Below are 14,846 nucleotides of genomic sequence, written 5' to 3' on the forward strand. Positions count from 1 at the left end.
TATGTAATTTCTTTAGAAAATGAATCTCCTTGTGATACTGCTGGAAGCTTGTACTCATGTTTTACTGATTCTGAGATACAATCAAGACCATTGTTTGCCTTAGGTACACAAAATTGCTGGGGAAACTCAGCGGGTGCCACATTGTTTGCCTTAAATTGGTTGTTGTTGCCATTCACTGCTGATTTGCATTGCTATCCTTTTAGGAACTGGAGTGTCTCCAGGACCATCTTGATGACTTGGCAGTGGAATGCAGGGAAATAGTGGGTAACTTGACAGAGCTGGAATCAGAGGTAAGCCCTGTAGCAAATAACAATTTTGAGTGAGCCAGCACATTTTTTAATGACTGACATCCTCTGAGACTTTTCCACAGTTGCCAGACTTGCTGTCAGATCAGCAAATCAAAGGGATACATTTGTAACTTTCATAATTATTCATCGGAGCTGAGTTTTTGTAATCCCCTTCCCTAACTGTTGTCTTCCCCAATTCATGTTCATTCGGGGATGCATGGTTTGGGATTGTATAGACTCTGTCTCCTGTGATCGTTACATAATCCTGGAGTCAAGGGACTCTCGAAATTTAAGAGACTTGGTGCTGTGTTCTTTTGCTACTCATTCAACAATGCTACCCATTTTGTTGCTCCTGGCCTGGCTGTTTGCCTAATTCAAGAAGCTAGCATTTAATGTATATCACATATCTACCTGTTCAAGAAGGAACTGCAGATGCTGGAAATCTACCTTGTAGTTAAGGTGTCATCTTCATACGAGTTGGTGATTTAAATTTAAATTTAAATTTTAATATCTTAATGACTATTTGATCCGACTTTGTCCCCTCTATCGGGATCAAATACGCAAGAAGAAAAGGAAATTCTAAAGGAAGCAAGCACTTGTTCAAAGTTCATGATTTATTAAAGGAAATGTAGAAACTGCAATGTACGGTTGACTCTGCCAAGTTATTCTATTATTATTACTCCATTTTAGTCCTGTGGTAAACTACGGGACTGAATTTGGGGAAGTTGGAGTGTTGTACATACCATCTGTTGAAAATACATACTGCTGCCATGGGATTTTGAGGATGTGTAAAGATTGCCTGAATTGTATCCTATGAAAAAAGAGAGCACTTTAAATTAAAAATGAGCCTACCTGCCATCCACACAGTACAGGTGCACAACCTTTTATCCGGAGTTCCGGAAACCGAAAAGCCGACTCCCAACATCACGGAGCTAGGGCTGCGGGCGTCCGGCCGCGGGCGGCGCTGGATTTGGAGCGCCGCGCAGCCAGGGGTAGAGTTGCCGGGGTCGGAGCTCCAACCGGCGCCGCCCGCGGCCCGACGCCCGCAGCCCCCAGCTCCGCGATGTTGGGAGTCGGCGGCCACAGCGCTCCGGAGCTTACTGCACGGCGACCCGGTAAGGCATTGCCCGCTCCCCGCCTCTCCGACCAGGTAGAGGACTAAGAATTAAAGTTTCCCCCTTCACCCCCCCCCCACCACATAAAATCCCTCCAAACTAACTGACTAACATTTAAGCAATGATTTACAATGATTCCCCGGTCTCCTGGGGGGAGGCAGCCGCTCCAGACTTTTCAAGCCGCCCGCGCTACCTACCTAATCTACGCTAAAAATCTTCCATTCGGAAATCCGAAAAATTCCGAAATCCGAGAAGTGTCTGGTCCCAAGGCTTTCGGATAAAAGGTTGTGCACCTGTATTTATGATCGTGGCACATCAGTTTTGATATGCAGTTCTTCCATGTAATTCCAAAGTTTATCAAAGATGAAGTGAATTAACTGCTTTTCATTGTATTCCTTTAACAAAGTCAATGTATGCTTGAATTACCTCTTGAATGATGGGGAGGATCAGTAGGCCTTGATTTTAAACTAATTGCCCTCTTAAACATATGGGAGCAAAACAATGTACTCTGACGTATTTTATTTGCTCTATGTTGTGAATGTTGCCAGATAGAAGTAACTGAGAGAGGTCTGTCTTGATGATGCAAAAATCCAGTTCCAGATAAATATCCTTGGCAATAAAGTTCTGTAATTAAGAGCATATGAGAGGCAATTGAACAAAAATCCCAAGATGTTGCTATCATATTGAATTGCATAAAATTACTTGACATTTCCAATAATGTTTCCATGGCCTTCATTCTATGTAAACTTTGACTGTATTATTGCTTCATGCTTAATTCTTGATCCACTTCAGCAGAGTGTTTAAAGGAGGTATTGCATTAACAAGTCTGTTAAATATAGTGCAACAGTTCCCTTAAATTTGCTTGACCCATGTCTTTGGTATTTATCATTTGGAAATTATAAACTGCCTTTAAGGTGTTTTAAAATATGAATTGCATCTACTCTGTAGTTCAGTGAAAAGAAAACTATAGTGTCTGATTTCTGTTATATTGTTTTTGTTCAGGATATTCAGATTGAAGCCCTGTTGATGAGAGCCTGTGATCCTGTTGTTCAGATATATTGTCACGTGAGTAACTGAGAAGTATTTCCTTATTGTTGTCATAAGCAAAAATAATAAAAAATTGTTGGAGGCTTTTAAAGAGTTTATCGATGTTATAATAATCTAATTTCTCTTGCATAGTGGTAATCCCTTTGCTCATTTTAAGCAATGGTTTCATTGTATTTCTCCTCCTGCAGGAGTTAGCAGACAACCAGATTGATAGTGGGGATCTGATGGAGTGTCTGGTTCAAAATAAACACCAGAAAGAGATGAATGAGAAGTGTGCTGTTGGAGTTACACATTTCCAATTGGTAAGATAAACCATTCTAATCAAGTTGATGGGCACAAGAATCGGTTGCAGTCACTTAAAATCTTCCCAGATTTGTTGCTTGGCAAACTACTGGTTTCCCTGCAGATAAGACGAGTTTCATAAACTCAACCTCTTGCCTGGATCATAAAAAATAAAGGCTGACATACATTTTTGACTCCTTTTGTCAAACGTTATGAAACTTCATGACTGTTTTGAACTGATTCATATACTATTGTCAATATGAACTTGTCAGTTAACAAAGTTAAATGTGAACACAACTCCAAGAAGCCATCAGTCCCTGAAAAAGTTGCTGTTTTGTGAAGATTTTTGGTTCATGGTGTTAATCTAATTAGATGTATATTTGTAATATACCAGTGTTAAAAATATCTACTGATTTTACCAGACAATTCTCTTTTGCTCCCTTCTCCCATGTTCACTGTGGCTGCCCATTTTCCTAGATAAAAGTGATGGGTCAGCATGAAGATTAATATAGAAGAATCAAATTTAAATGGCACACAACTTCATGAGTAGAAAACTACTAATGTAATCAAACAGAGCCGGTGTTTGAAAGTGCAGGAGTTATGCTTATGGGGTAGACTTTTATCTGTGCTTATGGGGTAGACTTCCCAGCAAAATAAAGATCTCCCTAGAAGGAGTTTCATTCAGAAATGAACTGGCTAGGCAGCAATGAAGTAGAGATTCTTAATTTCAAAAGGTCTCATTTGTCCTATGGTGTCCTGAGATCAATGGCCTTAGGATCGGTGGTTGAACAAACATGTAAAGGTTTCACTTATTGGCCATTATCATGTGAGCAAACCTTTTATTAATGTTGATTATTAATTCAGATGGTCATGGTTTAACCAGAAATATCAGTCCTTTCCCTTCTATTTGTGAACAGATTCAAATGAAAGATTTCCGTTTCTCATACAAGTTTAAGATGGCGTGTAAAGAAGATGTGTTGAAACTGTGCCCAAACATCAAGAAGAAGTAAGTTTATACACCTTGAATATATTCTGTGCTCTTTTCTACATCTGCAAAGCTTTGGTTTTAGATTTGAAGGAATAGCTAAGTCTCTTTCTCACCAAGTAAGAGAAAATGTAAAAAATAAAACTGCAGATGCTGGAAATCTAAAATAGAAGCCAAAGATGGTTGAAATGCTCAGTAAGCCAAGCACCATCTGTGGGAAGAGAAACATAGTTATGTTTCAGGTCAAAGACTCTACACATAAACTAAAAGTGAGGTAAAAGAAGCTGATAAAACTGCAGGGTGGATTTGGCAGAGGGGTAGAAACGTAGAAAATAGGTGCAGGAGTAGGCCATTTGGCTCTTTAGCCAGCACCGCCATTCAATATGATCATGGCTGATCATCCAAAATCAGTACCCCATTCCTGCTTTTACCCGTATCCCTTGATTCCTTTTGCCCTAAGAGCTAAATCTAACTCTCTCTTGAAAACATCCAGTGAATTGGCCTCCACTGCTTTCTGTGGCAGAGAAATCCACAGATTCACAACTCTGGGTGAATTTTTTCCCCCCTCATTTCAGTCCTATATGGCCTGTCCCTTATTCTTAATCTGTGACCCCTGGTTCTGGACTCTCCGAACATCAGGAAAAAAATTCCTGCATCTAGCCTGTCCAATCCTTTAAGAATTTTATATGTTTCTATAAGATCCCTTCTCATCCTTCTAAATTCCATTGAATACAAGCCCAGTCTTTCATCATATGTCGGTCCCGCCATCCCCGGAATTAACCTGGTGAACCGTTGCTGCACTCCTTCAATAGCAATGATGTCCTTCCTCAAATTAGGAGATCAAAACTGCACACAATACTCCAGGTACAGTCTCACCAGGGCCCTATACAACTGTAGTAGGACCATTTGCGCCTAAACTCAAATCCTTGCAATGAAGGCCAACATGCCATTAGCTTTCTTCACTTCCTGCAGTACCTGCTTGTTTATTTTCAGTGACTGATGTAGAAGCACACCTAGGTCTCGTTGCACCGCCCATTTTCCTAATCTGACACCATTCAGATAATCTACCTTCCTGTTTTTGCCACCAAAGTGGATAACCTCACATTTATCCACATTATACTGCATCTGCCATGCATCTGCCTACTCACCCGACCTATCCAAGTCACCGTGCGGCCTCATAGCATCCTCTTCGCAGCTCGCACTGCCACCCAGCTACGTGTTATCTGCAAACGTGATGCCTCTCACAGGATTAAACAAGGATGACCAAAGGAATAAACTGTAAACAGCTTAACTGGGTTATTAATGGCGCCCATGCCCATAAGAGATTTCAGAGTAAGAACATAAACAAAATAATGTGTGAGATATGAAATGCAGAGCAGGAGGAGCTAATTCCCGTGCTTGCTCTTGCATCATCCTATCAGAGACATTCCCTCTCCAACCCTGTCTTTTGTCTCTTTCAGTCCTATTAACATTAATTCTGTTTCTCCAACTTGATACTCGATCTCCATATTTACAGGTATCGGCAGATATGGCAACAGGGACAATGTTGTCCTTGGGAGTTTTAAATATACCCTCATGGTACACAAGCAACTTGACATTACCATTCAAGGTTGCCTCTGGAAGATCCAAAAGAACTTGAGTGCATAGTGAAAGTGCACCCAAAATATGGTTAGAGTCAGTGTTCTTGTACTTTACAGGAGCTTTTCAGAATTTTAGAGCAGGCTGGAACAGTGTGGGTTGTTACTGGTTCTTGTATGGGATTTCAGAGAATGTCTATGGACACGTGCAATGGCAACAGTCAGGCAGAGGAAATAAACTAAAAGAAAGGGTGAGAGAAACTTGCCATAAAAATAACTCTGGCACTTTATCGTTGCATTTCTGTGCAGGGTGGACGTTGTGTTCTGTCTGAGCACCACAGTACGAAATGACACACTTCAGGACAACAAGGAACAGCGTGTCTCCATTAAATGTCGGAAACAGTTGCGTGTGGAAGAATTAGAAATGGTAAGTGTCCCTGAATATGTGGCAGTGACAGTGTCAGTTGGTTTTGTTCAGCGTTCATTACAAATAGTCTGCAACCAGGTAAATGAATCCCTTGCTATGTTAGACATATGTCAGACATGTCCTCAAATTGCCGTTGGGGTCTTTGAGGTGATAACACGGGGCCAAGTTGATGTGTTGAGGAACTTGCCTTTCTTAGCAGGTTCGAGTGTGGAAAAGCATGCCAAGTTTGCGGTCTAGGTTAATTTTGTCTTGTTCTGTATACTATACTGATAGCTGGGGAAACCTGGCTCATCAAAGTATGGGAGGCAATCCAAAACGTTCTCTCCAATTATAAGCTTGAAGTGTATCAAACTGAAACGGGGAACCATGGTAAGACTGTCCCTAAATCCAAGACTTTTATTCCTATATTAGCAATTAATTGTCTGCCTGCAACTTTGAACATTTGAACATTTGAACCACATGATCGGCTATTGGCAGGCTGTTGTAAAAGATTGAGGTTATATTTGCAGGTGATCCCTGACTAGTTACACATCCCTTTGTATCCTCTTTGTATTCTTTTCGGAACTTATTTCCCTACCTTCCTACTGGACAGGTTGTCCTTTGAGGAAAGGTGGATCCATCTGGGCTTGTAGCTGTTGGGAGCTTAGGCATGCTGATTTTAAATATAGAAAATCCTGAAAGGGTCGATATGGAGAGGATGTTTTTGCTTGTGATATAATCTTGATGGGTATAACCTCCCATTTCTAACGAGTGAAATAATGTAGTGATAGATTATTAAATAATCACTGATTAAAACTGGGGGGGAGGGGGGGGTAGATACATATTTAACAGAGATGTGTTTTTTATCTCTCAGGATAAAGAGTCTTTGAAACTCCTTTTTTCCCCCCATTGAGGAATAGTCTTGAAACATTTTAATGCAAAGTTGGACAGATTCTTGACAGGCAAGTGGAAAGATTACTGTGGGTACATGGAGCCCAGCTTTGCGGTTAGTCAGATCAACTATGCCTTTATTTTATGGAATGGCAGATTGAGGGGCTGATTAGGTTCTCCCTGTATCTAATTCATACTGGGGTATGAATATGTTCTGAAATGTGAACAGTCAGCAAGTTCCTGACTCTAAAAATTGGATGTTTAAGTGGCTGTGATATGTGCAATTGCTATCATTCGAGTAACTCAAAATAATTGTTTCCTTTGGGAAAGAACTCTGGTGCCTAACAGATAGTTCTTGTTAAGTTTACAAAGAGGTTATATAAAACAAAATTATGTTTTTTCTTTCTCGACAGACTGAGGACATTCGTTTGGAGCCTGAGCTTTATGTGTCCTGCAAAACGGACATTGACAAATACTGTCAGAATATTCCATTTGGGAATGCACAGGTGAGCAACTAAGACCTCAATTTACAAAAGTATTTTGTGTTTTGCAGCGATAAAGTGAGAAATGTGGGCTATTTTTAGATGTCAGGAGTGTAATAATCCTGATTAACCTTGGCAAATGGCTGTGTAGAGTTGCACAGTAGAATTGATTCCTTCTAAAAGTAGCACCGTCAACTAAAGCTGGCTATATCAGTGCGGGATGGATAGATGGGGGGGGGGGGGGGGGGGGGGGGGTATTGGGAAGGCAAGATGCGGAATGGATGGATTAAGGGAGAGGAATTAGTGCGTATTGGTTGGAATAGGTAAAATTGTGAGGGGAGAGCGCAGGGGATGTCAGTGTGGTTGAATGGGGTGGATCAGTACGGGATTGCCGGGGGCATCAGTACAGGATGAATGGTGGGATCAGTACAGGATGAATGGTGGGTTCACTACAGGATGAATGGGGGATCAGTACAGGATGAATGGGGGGGGGGTCAGTACAGTGTGGATCAGAGGGTCTGTGCAAGATGAATGGGTGGATCATTACAGGATGGATGGGGGATCACTACAGGATGAATGGGGTATCATTACAGGACGGATGGGGGATCAGTACAGGGTGAATGGGGGGGGGGGGTCAGTGCAGTGTGGATCGGAGGGTCTGTGCAGGATGAATTGGGGGATCACCAGAGGATGAATGGGGCGATCAGTAAAAGAAGAATGGGGGGGGGGGGGGGGGGATCAGTACAGGATGAATGAGGGGATCAGTAAAAGATGAATGAGGGAATCAGTAGAGGATGGATCGGGGGAATAGTACAGGATGAATGAGAGGATAATGGATAACGGGAGATGGATAATTTCCCAAATACTTTACAAGTAATAAAATAAAGATTAGATGCATCCGCGCAAGCTAAAGAATTTGGGGAAGAAAAAGAATGGAGTTTATTGAGGCCTGGGGCAATGAATGTATAATTAATATGGTAAAGAGCACGTCTCTGGACTGAAGGGTTTTTTGGTGTGCGAGTTGCTGAAACCAATTCAGGCATCAATAAAGCAACGATATCCTAAAGAAAGCTAATGACTAAGGAGCCCGTGTACTCAGGTTTGAGCTACAAATCCACTGGCTTAGGCGGTATCAAACATGCCAAACACAAATCTTGTGTTCAGTTGGTGATTTCATAGTAGCTTTCCTCCATCACAGAAGTTGGTCTAAAACCCAAGCAGATCAAGGTGAATTTTTACTAGCTATTCAAGTTTCCTGTTTGAGGACAGGAATAATTATTAATAACTATTAAATAAATGTAATTATACTAAGTATTAATTTGACCTACATCGTACAATAAATACATTGAAGTCTCTCACTTTGATGTACAATAAATACATCGAAGTCCCTCACCCTGAGCACAGGATCCCCCCCAGGGTTGCGTCCTCAGCCCCCTACTGTACCCCCTATACACACATGACTGTGGCCTTTAGGAGGTTCAGCTCCAACTCGATAATCAAGTTTGCTGATGACACTGTGGTGGTGGGCCTGATCTCAGATAACGATGAGAAGGCCTACCGGGAGGAGATGGCTGATCTAGCACTCTGGTGTCAGGACAACAGCCTCCTCTTGAATATCAAAAAAAGGAAGGAGCTGATCGTGGACTTTAGGAGGGCACATCATCCGAGGACGTACACACCATTGAAGATAAATGGGGATACTGTGGATAGGGTGAGCTGTTTTAAATACCTGTGAGTCCACATCTCTGAGGATATGACATGGACATCACACGCTGCAGCACTCGTGAGTAAGGCAAGGCAGTGCCTTTACCACCTCGGGCAATTGAGGAAATTCAGACTGTCTCTGAGGATCCTCCAGTGCTTCTACTCAGCGGCTGTGGAAAGCATCTTGTCCGGAAATATCACGATTTGGTTTGGGAACTGCTCTGCCCAGGACAAGAAGGATCTGCAGAGAGTAGTGCGTTCGGCTGAACGCACTATGGAAACTACACTTGCTCTCCTGCAGGAACTATACATCAGAAGGTGCAACGCCAGAGCCAACAAAATCATGGGAGATCCCTTCCAACCCTGCAACGGACTGTTCCAGCTGCTACGGTCAGGCAAACGCCTCCGTTGCCATGCTGTGAGAACGGAGAGGATGAGAAGGAGTTTCTTACCAGAGGCCATTAGGACTGTAAACTCCTATCTCTCCAGGGACTAACTTTACTGTACCATTTTACTGTTGTGTGGTGTCTTTTTAAAATTGCTATTTTTTCCTTTTTCTTCCCTACCACAAATTTGTAATATGTGAATATGTGATTCTGTTCCATTCTGTTTGTCGTTTGTTTGTTTTTTTGCACAATTCGCGAGCATTGTCACTTTTCATTTCACTGCACATCTCGTATGTGTATGTGATGAATAAACTTGGCTTGACTTGACCTCTATTTCCATTGCTATAACTACCCTGCCCAGCTGCATATTATGTCTTGGACCCTAATATTTTTGTTTTGTGCAATATTAAGGCACTCAGCAAAAACAATTTTTTTTATTTGCATTTGATTAGTGCAAATCCTCTTGGATCTCATGGATTATGAGGCCCCATGTGTTCTTTCTTAACAGGTAGTCGAGTGTCTAAAAGATGCCAAGAAGTTTCTCTCCAGCCATTGTCATGACAAAATCTTCAAACTACAGGAGACAGAAATGAGTGACCCTGAGCTAGATTACACCCTCATGAGAGTCTGCAAGCAAATGATTAAGGTAGGAGGGAAGAGACACATTTTCATTGTGGAGACTTAAAGCTAGAAGTTTGTTTTTTATTGTAACTCTGATGTTCCTGTCACCATGAACTATGGCTGGGAAGATTGGGACTGTCCTTGAAGGCAGTTCTTTCTTCAGCTGAAAATATTTCGCAAGTGCCAATTTTCTTGCTTTAAAGCCACTTTCCCAAATTCCCAAATACTTTACAAGTAATAAAATAAAGATTAGATGCATCCTTACAAGCTAAAGGGCCTGCCCCACCAGCATGCGATTGCATGCGTCTAGCGTGAAAAAACGTGGTCGCTTGAGGCGTACGGCCGCGCGGGGCCGGTCCCACTTCGAACCACGGAGGCGTATGGAATTGTGCAGGGCTGGTCCCCACATCACGCGGGGCTCCGAAAATCCTGCACTGTCCGAAAATTCTGCGCGCCAAAGGCCTGTCGGCCCGCAGGTGCATTGAGGTCGTACGCAGCGTCTTGACGGCGTACGCCTAGCGCATGGTGTTGTGCGATGACGTCACCGCCCGGCGTGCCATTGCGTGATGACGCCACTGCCCGACGCCGTGCGACATCCAAATTCAGTCGGCCCTCCTCCTGCCCAGCAGATTGGTGAATATGATGTAAATTACGTCACGCGCGAACTTTGCACGTACTTACCGCGTACTTAGCGCGTACTTACCGCAAACTTAGCGCAAACTCCGATTCCGTTTGGTCGCGCTAGACGCATGCAATCGCATGCTGGTGGGACAGGCCCTTAATGAATTTGGGGAAGAAAGAGAATGCAGTTTATTGTGGCCAATCGACTTGTATTCAGAAAGATTGGTTTCCAGGCTGGACACTTAACTGTTGCATTCTTCTCTTTAACTGCTGTATTTATAATTGCAGTGTTGAACCTTTCTTACCACTTTGGAAAATGTTTCCTCCTGGGAGAGTGAATTGTGTCTGCTCAGCACTCAGTGACACATTGCAATGTCGGCTTTTCTTAATGGTTACCTTTCCTAATCTTTAGCCTGAGGCTATGTTCTTATGCTGGGACAGGGAGGAGACTGAAGTGAAGGTGCAGCTTTTGTAGCTGAACATTGCGGAATCATAGACAGTGTGCCTGTAACGTTTACAATTCAACACCTTTTATTGTGTTGTAATTCTAGCCTATTAAAGGGTTCTTGCTGGAACACTACAGCTGATCCTGCATTCCCCATCTTTTTCTGAGCTTTTTGCCATCATTGTCACACCAAATGCTTTAGATTCCAAATTAATCAACAGGGATTTGAGTTAAGTAACAAACCTGTGTGGTGTTTGCTCTTCAACAGACATACCTAGGAAAAATGTTTGCCTGTTTCTGATGTTCTGATAGTACCGTGGCCTCCATAATGTTTGGGACAAAGATCCACCATTTATTTATTTGCCTCTGTACTCCACAACTTGAGATTTGTAATAGAAAAAATCACATGTGGTTAAAGTGCACATTGTCAGATTTTAATAAAGGCCATTTTTATACATTTTGGTTTCACCATGTAGAAATTACAGCAGTGTTTATACATGGTCCTCCCATTTCAGGGAACCATAGTGTTTGGAACACAGCTAAGTCATGTATATGAAAGTAGTCATGTTTAGTATTTTGTTGCATATCCTGCATGCAATGACTGCTTGAAGGCTGCGATTCATGGACATCACCAGCTGCTGGGTGTCTTCTCTGGTGATGCTCTGCCAGGCCTGTATTGCAGCCATCTTTAGCTTATGCTTGTTTTGGGGGCTAGTCCCATTCAGTTTTCTCTGCAGCATATAAAAGGCATGCTCAATTGGGTTCAGATTGGGTGATTGACTTGGCCACTCAAGAATTTACCGTTTTTTACCTTTGGAAAAACTCCTTTGTTGCTTTGGCAGTATGTTTGGGATCATTGTTTTGCTGTAGAATGAACTGCCGGCCAATGAGTTTTGAGGCATTTGTTTGAACTTGAGCAGACAGGATGTGTCTATACACTTCAGAATTCATTATGCTACTACCATCAGCAGTTGTATCATTGAAGATAAGTGAGCCAGTACCTTCAGCAGCCACACATGCCCAGGCCATAACTCTCCAGCCACCGTGTTTCACAGATGAGGTGGTATGCCTTGCATCTTGTGCATTTCCTTCTCTCCTCCATACTTTGCTCTTGCCATCACTCTGATATAAGTTAATCTTTGTCTCATCTGTCCACAAGACCTTTTTCCAGAACTATGGTTGCTCTTTTAAGTACTTCTTGGCAAACTGTAACCGGCCATCCTGTTTATACACTTCTTTGGCCTGCCAGTCCCTTAGCAATTAGTAAGCTCACCAGTGCTCTCTTTGTTCTTAATGATGTTCCAAACAGTTGATTTTAGTAAGCTTAAGGTTTGGCTGATGTTTCTAACAGTTTTATTCTTGTTTCTCAGTCTCATAATGGCTTATTTGACTTTAATTGGCACCACTTTCATCCTCATGTTGATTACTAGCAATAAAAGTTTCCAAAGGTGATGGAAAGATTGGAGGAAGGACTAGGTGCTGAGAGCTCTCTTATACCTGCATTAAGGAGGCAATTAAACACATCTTATCCTTTACAAATGCCTGTGAAGCCATGTGTCCCTGAAATGGGGGGACTATGTATAGACATAGCTGTAATTTCTACATGGTGAAACCAAAATTTATAAAAATGGCCTTTAATAAAATCTGGCAATGTGCACTTTAACCACATTTGATTTTTTTTCAATTACAAATCTCAAATTGTGGAGTACACAGGCAACTAAATGAATGGTGGGTCTTAGTCCCAAACATTATGGGGGGCACTGTATGCTGTAGTTTGGATCCTCCTGCTGAAACCATCCTGCCTTTCCAAATGCCTTAATGGTATTTGAAAGACGAAAGCCAATTTTAGGAGTAAGAGGAGTGCTTCCTCTATTTTGTGTTGATATTTATATCGAGAACAACGTACTGCTTTTTATTTATTGTCAAGACCAGTCTTGTCTGCCCCTTTACCTTCAGCCGATGTTCAGTGATGTTGTTGAAAAATGTGTTCCATTCAAAGTCTAACTGATTGTTTACAGTTGTGGTTTGAGATGGAGGGAAAGGTAGCACTGTAAAATATGGGATCTGAGGATGCATTTGGACCAAAAGCAAGAACTGAGTTAATGTTAAGAGACTAATTACGTTACTATTGAGTGCAGATTGTAGATTCAAACAATTAGGCCATTTTCTGTTAATTGCAGGCGCTCCATATATGCTCTACTTTATCTTTAAATATAATTGGCCGGTTTGATGGCTAAGCTTTGCTCAGCTGTGATGTTGAATGAGTGTAGATTTTGATGATCAAGTATTGAAGGGCATTAAATGGTAGGAAACTGCAGGATAACTAGCAGGTCATAGTGCCATGTGAAATATGTGAACATTGATAGGTGAGCAATTGATTTAATTGACCTACACTAATTCACACCAAAGAAAGAATATTATGATGCCAAGGATACGGAAATCTCAAAGCCATTTTTTATAAACTGGTGATTTAGAAAAGGGTGAGGTAAGGCTAAATTTTCAGACTCTCTAAACTGCTATTTGAGTGGCTACTAATTTGCATTTTGGTAGTAATTACTGTGGGCCACGCCAATGTAACATTGGTTATTTGAGGGGTGTTTAGTTGGGCTGCATCCTGTCAATCTTCTGACTCATGAATCACTTTATGAAGATAGACACCAAAAGCTGGAGCAACTCAGCGGGACAGGCAGCATCTCTGAAGAGAAGGAATAGATTACGTTTTGGGTCGAGACCCTTCTTCAATCACTTCATGTTTGGCTACTAGAAGCTTAAATGAATATTAACTGGTTGTATGCTTTATGTTTACAGCGTTACTGTGCTGATTCTGACTCCAAGAATGTGCTGCAGTGCCTGAAACAAAATAAGAATGCTGAACTTATGGATCCCAAATGCAAGCAGATGATCACCAAACGGCAAATCACACAGAACACTGGTATGTACAATTAACTCCAGAACATCCAGCAAAATTAGGAAAATTGCTTACCATCACTTGGAAGAAAAGATGTTGGCTGTAAAGTTGGCATTTATTTGGAACTATGAATAGCTCTGTGTTGTGAGTTGCACTGTTTGGAAACAGGAATTAACGTAATTTCTAGGAAAGAAAAAAAACACTAACTAAGTTGTGATTGAGCAAAGTCTGTGGATTGCTCCTTCCATGTACACATGGGCTGTCATCTCTTCCGAGTCCACCATCTGGTGCAAGGAACTTTGTGCAAGTATATTTTTAAAAGCTGTTAATAATATTCTCGTGATGTCCTGGCTCTGGGAAAATTTACTTCCAACAAGCACAATCATTTTCCTTTGTAGAGTTCATGGTAATTACTGATCCATATAAATGAGACAATGGGCTTAAGCAGCTAAAGTCCTGTGACTCCTGTTTTAACTTAAGTGCAAATGTAACAAACGTTTGAAACTGCAGTAAACTCTCAATTACTGGAATTGGAACAGAGTAATTAAAAATAAATCCATCCAGTACATTTTAATTTAATATTCTGCTAAGTAAGTGTGAAACACCTTTATAATTTATTTATACTTATGTATTGGTGCAAAATGCTTAAATTGCACCAGAAGTGATTTCTTTCTGGACTATAACTCTTACAGTTGTGAATAGCGTAGTTTTATAAAAGTGGGCCTCTCATAATGTTCTTAACAGAATGAATTGAGTTAATGAAGCCATTTAAAATTACATGGCAGTGACTAGACTTAGCCACAATATGCAGTACAGTCAACTATTATGTATAAATATAAATAAATGATAAAGGTGTTTCACACTTACTTAGCAGAATATTAAACTAAAATGTACTGGATGGATTTATTTTTAATTACTCTGTTCCAATTCCAGTAATTGAGAGTTTACTGCAGTTTCAAACGTTTGTTACATTTGCACTTAAGTTAAAACAGGAGTCACAGGACTTTAGCTGCTTAAGCCCATTGTCTCATTTATATGGATCAGTAATTACCATGAACTCTACAAAGGAAAATGATTGTGGTTGTTGGA

General features: G+C 41.3%; 1 protein-coding gene across 6 annotated transcripts in view; it reads left to right on the forward strand.

Moving 5' to 3' along the window:
- glg1 (golgi glycoprotein 1) overlaps positions 1-14,846 on the forward strand; it is a 102,336-nt gene that overhangs the window by 64,186 nt on the left and 23,304 nt on the right. For all 6 annotated transcript variants that reach the window (XM_033036122.1, XM_033036120.1, XM_033036125.1 and 3 more), the window contains 8 exons: positions 204-290; positions 2,405-2,467; positions 2,638-2,751; positions 3,649-3,737; positions 5,603-5,720; positions 7,004-7,096; positions 9,671-9,808; positions 13,658-13,781. In XM_033036122.1, coding sequence (XP_032892013.1) covers positions 204-290; positions 2,405-2,467; positions 2,638-2,751; positions 3,649-3,737; positions 5,603-5,720; positions 7,004-7,096; positions 9,671-9,808; positions 13,658-13,781 — 826 coding nt within the window. The remainder of the gene's footprint in view (positions 1-203; positions 291-2,404; positions 2,468-2,637; positions 2,752-3,648; positions 3,738-5,602; positions 5,721-7,003; positions 7,097-9,670; positions 9,809-13,657; positions 13,782-14,846) is intronic.

Source organism: Amblyraja radiata, chromosome 17 (assembly GCF_010909765.2).
Source record: "Amblyraja radiata isolate CabotCenter1 chromosome 17, sAmbRad1.1.pri, whole genome shotgun sequence".
NCBI lineage: Eukaryota > Metazoa > Chordata > Chondrichthyes > Rajiformes > Rajidae > Amblyraja > Amblyraja radiata.